The 13951-nt window shown below is 51.9% G+C and overlaps 1 protein-coding gene across 1 annotated transcript in view; it reads left to right on the top strand.

The window, feature by feature from the left end:
- Nucleotides 1–7727, top strand: part of LOC113936273 (galanin like peptide) — a 17799-nt gene extending 10072 nt beyond the window's left edge. The window contains exons 2-6 of the mRNA XM_027619335.2: nt 3171–3254; nt 4527–4575; nt 5352–5432; nt 6057–6134; nt 7573–7727. Of these exons, the coding sequence (XP_027475136.2) occupies nt 3171–3254; nt 4527–4575; nt 5352–5432; nt 6057–6134; nt 7573–7727 (447 nt within the window). The remainder of the gene's footprint in view (nt 1–3170; nt 3255–4526; nt 4576–5351; nt 5433–6056; nt 6135–7572) is intronic.
- Nucleotides 7728–13951: the final 6224 nt, after the last annotated feature.

A 13951-nucleotide genomic window follows, 5' to 3' on the forward strand; every position in this document is an offset into this window, starting at 1 on the left:
GAGGTAGAATCAGGGCGTCAAATGCAGAAAAATGTAAACATTTGGAGAATCTGATTATTGGGGCATTATTTGGACAATTTTCCTGTAAGTCTAAAATTATTGCAAAGTAAAAAGTTAAAAAAGGAAGAACTTTTTTCCCCCCCCAGAAGCCCCAGTAAATATCTTTTCTGCTCTCAGTGGCCAGAATATTTGGGTCCTTGGCTCATTGGATTGTGGACAGGGACCCAGTACATTCAGGCTCTCGATACCTCCCTTTGGAAGGAAAGAGGAAGGATAAGCTTCGACCCCAGTCTCCTGCCGTGCCCTCCCGGGACAGGAAGGGGTGAACATCCCCCATAGCATTGAAACACATACAGGAGCTGTGGCTGTTTAGCTAAAACCCAGGAGACTCCTCACCAATATGACCAAATAAACGTCAGATGGGAAACTTGCAGTGTCCCCCTAGGGAAGGGGCCTTCATGTCCACTTTCCCGAACTATGAAGAGGGATGTGGGCTCAAGACAGACAACAGGCTCAGTCACAGAAATGCGAAGAAAGTGGCATTTCTTGCACACCTTAGTTTTTTGTTTTGTTTTGTTTTGTTTTGCGTGAGATTGGGCTCCCTTCATTTATTTTTCCAGAACGGGTTAAGTGAGGAAGCGAGGGCTGGTGATGCTCTTTCCTCTGACTCTCCCTCAGGCTCCAGGTAACCACCTCTGGGCTTCCAGCTTTGTCCTTCCCTCCGTCCCCTGCGAGCACCACCCCTCCACCTCCACGCTCTTTCCCAGCAAACCATTCACACCTTCCTGTCACTTTTCCCCCCTTCTCCTCCAGAGGAGAAATGACGGATGCCCGGAAATGAAGATGGGAGCAAACCAGGATCTTCATGGTCTCACTCGACCCCTGTCCTAGGGCCTTCGTTTTATGATTGAGATGAGACAGCTCCCTTCTGCAGGGGTGGGGGAGAGATGAGGTGATGGAAAGAAGGTACTGAGGAGCCACAGGCTCTGCCTGGCAGAGACGGGGACGCCGTGTCCGATGGGGACACCGTGTCTGGTGAGGACCAGGACTTTCAGAAAGCAAAGGGCAGGTGGACAAACCCCTCCTTGATTCCGGGGTTCCTTCCTCTGGAAAACTGCTGATCTCTGGAGCCAAGAGGGAGAGAAACAAACACACAGATAAATTAAAAACCAGAAACAGGGTGGGGGATCACACACACAGAGAGCTTTTGTTCATCCCACAAATACTGACTGAGTTCCAGGCACTGTTTTAGGCTCTCTGGCAGGGTTTCTCAGGCTCGGTGCCACCGACCTCTGGGGCTGGATCATTCTTTGCCGTGGGCCGTCCTGTGCGCTGCAGGATGTGGAGCAGCATCCCTGGCCTCCTCCCCCTGGAGACCAAACGCACCCCCAAGTCATGACGCACAAAAATGCCTCCTGGCATGGCCAAATGTTCTCTGAGGAATAAAACCACCCTGGTGGAGCGTCTCTGGGCTCCAGGCACCATGAGGAGCAAGATGCTTTGCCGCCCCTCACGAGCCTGTTTCCCAGGGAGGGAGAGATGCTCAACAAACAAGGAAGGACCCAACAGGTGCATCATGCAGGACAGAAGCAAGGGACGCAGCAAGAGAGCCCCGAAGGCGAGCAGAGACTAAAGAGAACCCAGCGCCACCACAGGGACAGAAAGGGGGCGTGGGTAGAAATGGGGTTCGCGGGCCCAGACACACGCAGACCCAGCCTGGGGGTATACTTGAATAAACACGGGGCCTGAGACACGAGTCACAAAGAAGAGGCGCAGAAAGAGGGGAGGAAGGGCAGCCTACACATCTCAGAGCAGAGCACCTGCAGGGGGAAACTGAGGTGAAGCAGAGAAACATTTCCCTGTGGGGAGCGTCCTTGCTCTGACCTCACGGGCCTGCTCATGAAAGCCCTTCCGCACGCAAAGCCTCACTCCTGCCTCCCTTCTTGGCACTGTCTCCTGTCTTCCCCCTAATTGCGGACCCCCTCTCTCTCCCCTGCTCTTCCCTCCTCCCTGCTCCCCGGGAGGCATAAAAGCTGCGGTCAAGGAGCTGGGCCCCCAGAGAGCTGGGGAGAGCTGCGGACTCCAGTGAGGTGAGGTGGGGAGGGCATGCAAGGGTGTGTGGGGGGGGGCGCCCGGAGAAACGGGACATGCTGATGGGGAAGCAGGGGCAGGCACGGGCCGAAGCATCGCCAGCGGTGAACACCTCTGTGATTCTTGAACCTTGGTCACTCGTGCGCCTGGGGTTTTGGGGGGCCATGTTTTACCTGTCTGGTATCCTATCGCTTACCTTCGGGGCTGTCCCTCAAGCAACGCTCTCGCTTTACTTAAATAAACGTGCTCCAGAGTGGAATGCCACAAAATCGGCCATAAACTCAGAAGTGTCCATTTTATTTTTCTGTCACGTATTTAAGGCAGGAAGACACAGAAGTTCATCTCTATTCCGCGGTACGGTATTGTGCATTTACATTTTGGTAGAAGTCGGACGGAGGAAGACGAACACCGCATGATGTCACTTCTGGGTCGAATCTGGAAACGACCACTCGGGGAACGAGATCAGACGGGGGGTTAGGCAGAGGCGGGGTTGGCCCGAGCGCTCAGGTGTAAGGTGCAGACGTGCTGGGGACCCAGAGGGACGGCACGGTCCCCATAGTTGACACTGCCGTGTGGCATCTTTGCAAGCTGCCCAGAGAGAGTAGATCCCAAAAGTCCTCAACGCAAAGAGAAAACAATTTTTGTCGTAACTAGACGCCGTGACAGATGTTAACTAAACTTACTGAGGGCACCCTTTTTCCCATATACGCGTTAAGTCGTCATGCTGCGTGCCTCGAACTTACATGGTGTCGGATGCCCATTACAGCTCAAGAAAACTGGAAGAAAACATATGTCAGGAGGACAGAGCCCATGGTAACAAAACAAACAAAAACCTAAATCAAACAAGCAAAAAATCGCTAGGAAATGTTTGACGGTGATGGATATGCCTACCACCCTGATGATGGTGGTGGAATAGGGTGTATGCATGTGTCCGGATTCATCCGGAGGTGTATGTTCAGTGCATGCCATTTTTTTGTATAGCAATTATACCTTAATGACACTAAAAATATATAAATACACTCATCACCCTCTCTTGACAGCGTCCCGTAGCTCTAAGCGCCCACCCCTCTGGCCCTCAGATGGCTCCCTCTGTCCGTCTGGTCCTGCTTCTTACCGTCTTGCTCAGCCTGGGGGAGACTCCTGCCTCTGTACCTGTCCACCAGGTGAGACCTCCCTCCCCACCTGCAGCCTCCCCAGTCACTGCCCTCCTAGAAGAGCTTTCTGATTCTCCTGGCTGAGCCAGGAGCCACGGGCTGTGGGGTGCCTTGGCCCCGGATGGGGGTGCGGGATGGCGTGGGTTAAGACACCTGACCCAGGGGTCAGGAAGCAAAAATGTCCTAAGGATTAGCATTGCCCAGAAGTACAAAAAGATGCCTTCAGTGAGCTCCCAGTCATTCTAAGTTGTTTGGTCACCAAGGACTGGGCCCTGCCCCTAGGGTTTCTGCCAACCCCTGGATGATGCTACTGGCCTCAGGGCCACATTCGGGGAGTCCCTGATTGGGCGCATGGGCTGTGGAGACCCGGGTGAATTTGGAATGCTGGTGCTGTCACTTTTTAGCTGCGTGATTCCTGGCAAGTTGCCTAATTAACCTGTCCCTCCAAGTTCTTCGTAAAATCACAGCACCATGAGGGTTACCTGAGTTCCTCCGTGCCAGGTGCATTACCCGATCCAGAGGACCCAGGCTTGGCACTCCGCCACCCTGGGTTTGGGTCCAGCTACCTGTCTTGCTGCCAGGGTCCTCTGCAGGCTGTTTAAGTCTCTTGGAGTTTGCCGGGACCGGAGCCAGAGCTGGGCTGTCCCCCAGGGCCTGGACTGGAGCCGGAGCCAGGCTGTGGGTGGGTAGCCTGCACTGACCCCCAGGGTTGCACGCCCAGAAGGCACCCACATGGGTTTCGTGGTCTTCTGTTGCTGTCTCGACACCTTTCATTGTGTTTGAGCAAGGGGCCCCCTATTTTCATTTTGCTCTGCGCCCCTTAAATTATGTAGCCAGTCCTTAGAACAGACACTGGCACTTAGAAAACCCACAGTGAATATTAGCCGCTGTAATTGTCAAAGGAACACAGCAGCTTGCCTAAAGCTATCCGGTGATGTCGCCTGGGTTTGAACCCGTGTGTGTGTGTGTGTGTGTGTGTGTGTGTGTGTGTGTGTGTGTGTGTGTGAGAGAGAGAGAGAGAGAGAGAGAGAGAGAGAGAGAGAGAGATTTGTGATGATATGCAGAGGCTTGTAGACGTGGTTTCTAAAGCTCTGTATTCATTCCCCGCTGCTACATTTTAGGAAGCCTTCACTTCCCTCACTGGTGAAATGTGGACTAAGTGAACCCACCTGCCAGGCTCCTGGGAAGGTGGCAGCTGGCCCCCGTGGTCCCAGGCCTGGGGGACGGACGCCTGCCGGCCTTTCTGCCTGTCTGAGTCTAGATCTCTCGGTCTCTGTCCAGGGGCGAGGAGGCTGGACCCTCAACAGCGTGGGCTATCTCCTGGGCCCCGGTGAGTAAGCCCGCTCTGAGCGCCATCCCTGACCAGTGCCTACCGGCGGTGGGTGGTGAACCTGTAAAGACCCTCGGCTCACATTCCCTGAAGTCCACGGGTTTTCTTTCCAGACCCGTGTTGACAGTTAGTCTAGCCAAGCGACGGGCGCATGGGTCCTGGAACCACAGTGCTGAGTTCAAATCCCAGCTCTGCCGCTTGCTTGGTGTGCGCGCCTTAGTTCCCTCAAACGTGACGATGCATACGGTGAGGCCCCCTGCTGCACACGGGGGGTTAGAACAACTCCTGGTGTGTAGGGGTGCCAGGGGACACTCGGCGGTTACTCTCCCCCCTTTCATGCCCCTCCATCCCGGGATCCCTGTTTCCCTGAGTGCGTCTTCACTGTGCACTCGTTGCGTATGTGGTGACGTGGAGGAACAATTAAAGCCATACGTCCCTGTGATGCTCAAAGGAAGGACCACTCAGTGATCCAAGAAAACCCAGGCTCCTGGGACCGTGGGGCAGAGCAGCAAAGACTTGAGGTCTGGGTCCAGATGTAGGTGGGTTCGGCTCCCAGTGCTGCCACTTAGCCGTGGGGTAACGTTGGGCGACTGACTTGACTCTTCAGAGCCACAGCCTCCTCACTTGGCCGTGTGGATGCTCAAAAGACTTGCTGTCCCATGGATTTAGTGGTGGTGCTCTGTGCAGGGAACAGTGTTACAGGATTGCTGGATTCCCTGTGTGACTGTTGCCATGTCACAGACCACGGGCCCTGTTCTCCCCCTCCCCTTCCCCAGTGCTCCACCTTCCCCAGAGCACGGACCACGGAGGGAAGGAGAAGACGGCCCTGGAGGTCCTACACCTGTGGAAGGCCGTTGGTGAGTGAGTGTGGGGTTCATCTCCATCACCCTCCTCCGCCTGCCCACTGCTGGCCTTGGAAACTGGCCGACGTGGGCTCCGTCCCTTGCTCCCCCAATTGCTGGTCGGGGAAGCTTGGGGAAGGACAGTTCCCGGCCACGTAACACGTCTGAGATTCCCCCCTCCTTGCCATCCACATCTCCAGGGAAAGAATCACGGGGTGTGCGGCGGTTCAGACACCGACACCGGGGTAGGCACGCCGTGAATGCAGCCTGTGACCTGGACCGAATCTCCCCATTGTTGTCACCTACCAGGCAATCGCACATATCTGGGGCCAGTTTCTCACCCCGGGCAGTGGTGCCCATGACTCTGCTGTGGGCCATCCAACGTGCAGGATGTTTAGCGGCATCCCTGGCCTCCACCCACCAGGTGGCCATAACACCTCCGAGTTGTGACAAGGACAGATGTCCCCACACATTACCAGATATCTCTGGGGACGGGGAGGGAAGGGCAAAATGACCCAGGATGAGAACCACTAAGTGCCACAAATGCCAAGGAAATAAGGGAGCTATGGCCATGTTGCATGGTACAAAGCACCGAACCGAATGGCGCGGAGGTGGAATGACTTTTGGCTTTGTTCCCAGATGGGCTCCCCTATCCCCGCCCTCAGCGGGCCTCCAAAAGGAGCCTAAGGGAGACCTTTGCTCAAGCAGAGACTGCAGGTAAGCGCAGGGAACATGGAGGAAACAGGAGCTGGGGACAGGAGCGTTGAGAGCCAACTCTCAATGCCCACGCTGAGCGGGATGGCTCATTTCTGTTCTACCCCTTCACCTCACACCCCGCTTCCGGGCCCAACGCCCATTTTCCAGCCAATCCCAGATATTTCCCAACCTGGCACTGCAGTGATGACCCCACTCCCAAATCTTGATCTCCCTAATATCAGCCCCCCAGGCTTTAGCTACAACACTGACCGCAAACCCTCACTGCCAAGTCTGACCTCTGTCTTTATTCCAGCCTTTAAACTCACTCTGAACCTTGTACTCATCTCTACTCATGCTCAGGCGAGTTCTTCTACCGCCGTTCTGAATTCTGTTTTTCTTAGAACACTGGGTCCCTTTTACTCAAGGATCTTTGCGCCAGCTGATGCCTCAGTCTAGAATGTTCTGTTTCTGGAGCTTTGCGTGGTGAGAACCTTCCGTCATCCAGGAATCCTTTTAGCCACCTCTTCCACCTTAGAGTTTCCCACCGACCATTTATCTGACATGAACCTACTTTTTCTCTATTCTCGTCACCCCGTCTAATTTCCGTAGTGATGTTTGTCAGCATGTGCATCTTCTCTGTATCCTGTACTTATCTGCTTGTTTTCTGTCTGCTAAGCTCCATGTGTGTAGGGACCTCCCATGACTTGCTCACTCCCTATGCGCAGTGGTGCCTGGAAAATATGTGTTATTTTTTTTTAAAGATTTTATTTATTTATTTGAGAGAGAGAATGAGATAGAGAGAGCCCCCATGAGAGGGGGGAGGGTCAGAGGGAGAAGCAGACTCCCTGCTGAGCAGGGAGCCCGATGCAGGACTTGATCCCGGGACTCCAGGATCATGACCTGAGCCAAAGGCAGTCGCCCAACCGAGCCACCCAGGCGCCCGGAAAATATGTGTTAAAGGCATGAATTAAACTATCCGAGTGAAGGCTTCCCACCCAACTGTGACCTAAGTAAGTCAGCTTCGCCTGCCTCCAGCTGGATCTTTACCCCCAATTCCATCTCCTTCAACCCTAACCCTGTTTTTGGAAACGAACACCATGCTTTCATTCTAGCTCTACTAACCCACCTGGAAAGCACTGATTGGACATCTACCGGTGTTGGAGGTGACACACCTCCTGAGTTTATCAAGCCCCACACCAACCTTGGCTACCCTCTGGCTCTTGGAAACGCCCACCCCCACCATGTGCCATCTTACATGGGGTGGAAGAGGGAAACGTGTGGGTAGATGCAAAGAAAGGAAGGTAGAGCCAGAAGGAAAGAGGGAAAGAGGAGAGGGAAGGCAGCTGGACATGGGATGAACCAAAGCCATCTTCCTCCCTGGTCTCGTTCCCAGCCTGGACTGGGTTGCGTGGCGGCGGTAAGCTTAACCGTTCAAAAGTCACCTCTTTCTCTCCCGCAGATCTGGGCAAGCTCAGCAATAAAGCCCCCAAGGAGGGAGATGCCCGCGGTCTTAGATGTCTCCAGACCTCTGCTCTGCATCCATCTCCCCAGCTCCTCCTGAACCCCTGTCTAGCTCCCTCCACTGAGACTGAGATCCTGAAGTCAAGTCTCTAAATGTCATGCCGAAAACTTAGAGCATTGGGAGAATTTTCTTAAAAGTCCCCAGGCTGCCTCAGGTTTCAGTGATTTATCCTTGGAGTAAGTATAAAGCGTTGTTAACAAACTCAAGAATTAATTCTGGAGCCATTTAGGAGATTCGGGGTGATGAGGGAGTATTTCTGCAGTCCGTGTGAAGCAAGTGTGTTCTTTTGGAATCAACCCAGTCCTAACAGGAGCTATTGACTAATACAATATGAATATCCCATTTGCCTCCGAGAGTCTATGATGTCTTGACTCAAGAAGATTCTGCCAAGTAGCAGGCATGCCTTCCCTCTTTCCCCCACCCCAGCCCAGCGTCCTCCAGCTGGAAACGGGGAGACGTACTCCAGAGCAGAGTGGAGAGAATAAAACATTTCTTTTCAAATCATCCATGATTTCTTGTGTTAGCGTGGGAATTCGTGGCGGTGGCAAATCCAAGGCTGAGAGGGTTAGGTGTGGGGCAATATATCCTGTTGGAGGCAGTGGATCTCGGATTATCTCATGAGCAAGCCTAATTACAATTCGTTTCCACCAGCCGTCCATATCTGGATACCTGACCTACTCTGTGTTCATTAGTTCGTTCGTTTTAAAACTTTTACATATTTTGAAGCTGTTTTGTCATCATGTATGTTTATGTTTTATAGGTCTCTGGAGGAATCTTTTTATCATTACGTGATGCCTCCCTTAATCCCTCTTAATGCCTTTTTCTGGGGTGGGTCACATGCCTGGTGCCTCGATGACTGTGGGTAGGAGGATAAATTGGCCCAGTGCCTGCATGGTAGTCAGGGCTCTGGCCTTATTATCTGGGACATTCATCGAGGCCAAGCTGCTGTAACAAAGAGCCCCCAACATGCAGTAGCACAAACAAGATACACATTCGTTCTGCACTCACAGAACGGTCCAGAAGGAGGCAGTGTGGGGCCGGCAGGATGGCTCTGCCATCTTTGGCCATGAAGCTTCATCTCTGGGTCCGAGAGGGTTGCCTCACCGCTTCCGTGAGGTAGGAGGCCAGAGGGGACACACCTGATTCTTCCAAAGAAAAGTCTTTGAAAGGCACGTGTGGTGTTTCTTAGCCACAGGGAGGCTGGGAACCATCGTCCTGAGCTGGGGGTACCTGCCCACTTAAGAACACAAAATAATGGGAGAGATGGATGGAGGTGGATGGATATTCAGTCACACGATCTGAGTTGCCATTGTCCTTTGGACTTGCCTCTCTCTCAGCAACACCACACGGCAGGGCTTGCTCACGCAGGATTCTGACCTTCCCGGGTCTCCGGCCGTATGCGATCTGACATCAGAAATCTCGTTTCAAGCCCTTAGCAACTTTAACTAGCAGAATGGGAGGACAGAGACGGCATCAAGCCCCGGGGACAAAAAAAGACCCAGGCCCTCCCTGCCTTGGAGGGTCTCATGGAGGGAGAAACCAGACAAACGGGCCGACGGATGCAGGGTAGAGACAAGGCTTTGAGAGCAGGGCACACAGGGGCCAGGGCAAGGAGCCTCTGACCAGCTTCGGGAGGGCAGAGACCACCCGGGATGCTATAATCCTGGAGGGTGGTAAGAAGCAGTCACATTCTGGATGTATTTCAAGGCTGAGCTGATAGACTCCCCAACGGACTTGCCGTGGGATTTGAGAAAGTGAATCCCTATTGTTTGGTCTAAGCAAATGGAGGGATGGAGATGCCCTTGAAGGTTACGGGAAGCATGCACAGGAAGGAAGGTTTTGGAGGAAGAGCAGGAGCTCGATCTGGGACACGGTAAGCTTGCGATGCCTACTGGTTATATGCAGCTGGGGGTGGGGGATGGGAGTTGGATGTGCAAATCTGGAGCTCGGAGGAGGGGTGCAGAATGGGTATATAATTGGGAGCATCGTCAGTACTTAGATGGTACTCGAGGAGAGAAGGGGTCTAAGGGCGGAGCTCTGGGGATTCGATAGATTGCTGGTCCCGATGATGTTCAGAGACAAGGGGCGTGGAGTGGGGTTAAAGATGGCAGAGGCACTCTGGTTACTGGGGGTGACAAACTCATGGGTATGACTTCATGGGGTGTGTGGCGGAGGGTCGAGAGAATGTCATGGGGCCGAGGGCACCGGGCATGGAAATAGCCAAGAATTATAGGATATATTGAGATGAGCCCTCGTGGCTCCGGGCAGATGATAAGTCTGAGAGCACAGAGGGGAGGGAGGAAGGGTTGGGGTCTTGTCCGGGTGCTGGGATTTTACCCATACTGCTGGGGGCTCGGAGCCCCCCAGAGGACTGGTCCTAATGGGGCTCATATCGCAATATAGTCATACTACAAGAATCCCCATTGTTCATCTTCAGTCCAAATGTTCTTGTATATCCCAAATGTTGCGTGGGACATACTTAATGCCAAAAACTGTTCGTGGCTTATCTGAAATTCACGTTCAACTGGGCATCCCGAATTTTCACTTCCCAACAGTCATAAGCCAAGATAGCTTCCTTCTCAGAGTGCCCTCGGTACCCGACTGTCCAGGATGCAGGTCACTGTCCCGGGGTGGCTGTGGGGTCAGAGTCCCATCCCTAGACATTACTCTCCACTCCTTCTCGCGGGCTTGGGAAGGAAAGGGCTGACCCTGCTCTGCCCAATCTCTCAGCACAGCTCAGCTGTCTCCCTCCCAGGCTGGAGGGTTAAGGCCACCCAGGGCCACTCGCTGGACTGGTCTTTCTATGCAGAGTGAGGGGGAAGCTGGACCAGAGCCCTGGAGCTGCCCCCACATCTCCCCTGCAGGGGCCGTGGGGAGGAGAGCGGGTCCTTGGAAAGGGAGAGGGATTTCCTGCCAGGTGCAAATCGCCCTCCATGTGTCCTGCTGACTGATGACTGAGTCCTAATGAGCAGAGACAGTTGCCTGGGCCCAGAGATCAAGTGAGGGACACAAGTGAATAAGGGGAAGGCCCTGCTCCCTCCTTAATCAAGTTTCCCAAACTGGTGTCTTTAAAAGTATTTAATTAAGGGGTACCTGGCTGGCTCAGTCGGTGAAGCATGTGACTCTTGATCTCGGGGTTGTGAGTTTGAGCCTCACGTTGGACATAGAGATTACTTAAAAATAAAGTCTTTAAAAATCAATTTAAAAAAATCTTTAACTGGGGGCACCTGGGTGGCTCAGTCGGTTAAGCGTCTGCCTTTGGCTTGGGTCATGATCTCAGGGTCCTGGGATCGAGCCCCATGTCGGGCTCCCAGCTCCGCGGGAAGCCTGCTTCTCCCTCTCCCACTCCCCCTGCTTGTGTTCCCTCTCTCGCTGTGTCTCTTCAAATAAATAAATAAAATCTTAAAAAATAAAAAAAATAAAAAACTTTAATTGTGGCAAATACATGTAACATGAAATTTACCATCTTTTTTTTAAAGACTTATTTTATTTATTTTAGAGAGAGAGAGAGAGCGCACGCCAGCAGAGGGAGGGTCAGAGGGAGAAGCAGGCTCGACGTGGGGCTCAATCCCAGGACCCTGAGATCAGAACCTGACCCGAAACCAAGAGTCAGATGCTTAACGGACTGAGACACCCAGCCGCCCCTGAAATTCACCAACTGAACCACGTTTAAGTGTCCAGTTCAGTGGCATAAAGGACTTTCGTACTGTGCAACCGTCACCACCATCCGCAAAGCACTTTGCGCCTTGCAAAACGGAAAGTCTGCCCGCATTAAAGGACCACTCCCCAGGAACCCAGCCCAGCTCCTTGGCACCACAGTCCTGCTTAATGTCTTCAGTCACAGCGTCTGTCCTTTTGTGTCTGAATTATCTCACTTATCATAATGTCCTTAAGCTTCATCCCTGTTGTGGGGGATGGTAGGATTCTCTTCCTTTTAAGGCTGAATAATATTCCCTATCTCCTGGGTGCTTAAAAAAAAAATCCTGTCAAAGCCCCACCCTAAACGGAATAAATCAGACCAAATGATCGGAGGATGGGGCAAAGCCATGGGTGGTCTTGTTGGCTCTCTGTGTTCCTGGGGAACGCTGGCTGAGAACCTCAGGTGTATCGAGTGCTTCCTTCCACTGAGGCCCCTATCTGAGGTTTTACTTGGTAGGATTACACCAGAGGGCGCGTGAACTGTGGATTAACCTGTCACTGAGAGCACTGGGGCTAGAACAGGTCAGTGTCTGGCTTACTGGACTTTGCCAGGTTTATCAGCTAGAGTCAGTACCCCTCTTCTGGGGCTTCTCAACCTCGGCACTCTGGACATTTCGGTTGGGATCATTCTTTATGTGGCGCCGTCCTGTGCATGATAGGATGTTGAGCAGCATCCTGGTCTCTATGTCAAGATGGCAGGAGCACCCTCTCCCCAGTTGTGACAACCAAACATGTCTCTAGACATTGTTGAATGTTCACGTGGGGCAAAATCACCCTGAACTGATAAATTATCCTATCCTAAAGGATACTAACTCATGGGGCCAAATAAGGACACAGCTAATTAAAAAAAAATCAACAAAGAGGGGCGCCTGGGTGGCTCAGTTGTTAAGTGTCTACCTTGGCTCGGGTCATGATCCCAGGGTCCTGGGATCGAGTCATCGGGCTCCCTGCTCGGCGGGAAGCCTGCTTCTCCCTCTCCCACTCCCCCTGCTTGTGTTCCCTCTCTCACTATCTCTCTGTCAAGTAAATAAATAAAAATCTTTTTAAAAAAATCAACAAAGAATATAAAAGCTGGGTTACAGCTACTTTCAGAAACGGGGGTATTACAACTGCTGTCCAAGAAATATAAATAAACATAAGAAACATAAGTCAGCAACATGAAGTAAGAATTAAAAAAAATTTTTTAATGCAATGAATATTAATTAAGAAAAATATGCAGTAGCTGAAGGAATATGGCGGATGGGAAATACAGCAGAACAGACACAAGAGAAATTAGAGAAGAGGAACAAAACATTGGCGACTCTTCCAGAAGTGAGAAAGCATGAAGAATCCAGGCCCTACTTGAGGGGAACATGAGAAGGGAGAGGAGGAAATATTTGTAAGAAATCATAAAGATAAATTTCATATGTTTAAAGATGAAAGAGCTCTCAGACCCGTAGTGTTCTTTAGGCTGAACAGGAAAAATCTACACCTGGTCACAAATGAATGAATTTCAAAAATGCCTGAAAGAAAGAAAAATCCAAATCATTTCTGCAGGAAGGCTTATATGGCTTTCTGGTGGCAACAGTGGGTGCAGATGATGGTGCAGCAAATCCTTTTCAGGAGTTGAAGGAAAACAATGTAAATCTGTAATTTTCTATCCAGGCAAATATTCATCCCAATGGAGGGTGCGAAAGAAAAGTACCTCCGTACCACTTATATGAGGTCATCTATAGTCGCAGAAAAAATTAGAAGATCTTAAGAAATAGTCCAGAACCTTGGATGTGTCACCTCTGTGTGTGTGTGTGTGTATGTATCTACCTATATATCTATGTGTCATCTATCCAATCTATTTATCAGTATTTATATATGGAGCATCTACTGGGCAAACGCTGTTCTAGGTCCCAAGCATCGACCTCAATGCTGACTCAGTAAATGGAACAGAGCACCAGATCTTATGAAGCTTGCAGTGAATGCTGGGGAACACCAGCAATAAGGAAATATAAGCAAGTAAATGAACAATGTGTATGATGGTGGTAAATAATAAGAATAAAAATAAACCAGGCTCTGGATGCCTGGGTGGCTCAGTCAGTTAGGAGTCTGACTCTTTGATCTCAGCTCGGGTCTTGATCTCAGGGTTGTGAGTTTAGGCCCCTGCGTTGGGCTCCATGCCAGGAGTGGAGCCTACTTGAAAATAAAATAAAATAAACTAGGTTCATGAAGATTCTGTACTAGGGCAAGTCCAGGGGACAATTGGGCACTGTTTGTGGACATTTCTGGGTGTCACAGCCGAGGGGTGCTCCTGGCATCCAGTGGGCAGAGCGCATTCCAGTCCACGGAGCAAGACCCTGTGGACAAAGTCCCAGAGCAGAAGCACGCTAGTCTTGCTCAGGCAACTGAGGAGGGGGCTGAGAAAGGGGGAGCGTGCAGGTGAGATGTTGAAGGCCTCTGGGTACAGAGAAAGGACAAGGCTTCTCCTCCAAGTGCTCTGCAAACCATGGGTCGGTTCTGAAGGGGGGCAGTGAAATGTATGGCTGGGGTCTCGTCACAGAATCTGGGGCCATGGGGAACGCAGCCCTCAGGGGCAGGAGGGCAGAGGGGACCATTCTGGAAGCGGCAGCAAAGGTCCAGGTCCCGG

The sequence above is a fragment of the Zalophus californianus genome, chromosome 17 (assembly GCF_009762305.2).
Source record: "Zalophus californianus isolate mZalCal1 chromosome 17, mZalCal1.pri.v2, whole genome shotgun sequence".
Lineage (NCBI taxonomy): Eukaryota > Metazoa > Chordata > Mammalia > Carnivora > Otariidae > Zalophus > Zalophus californianus.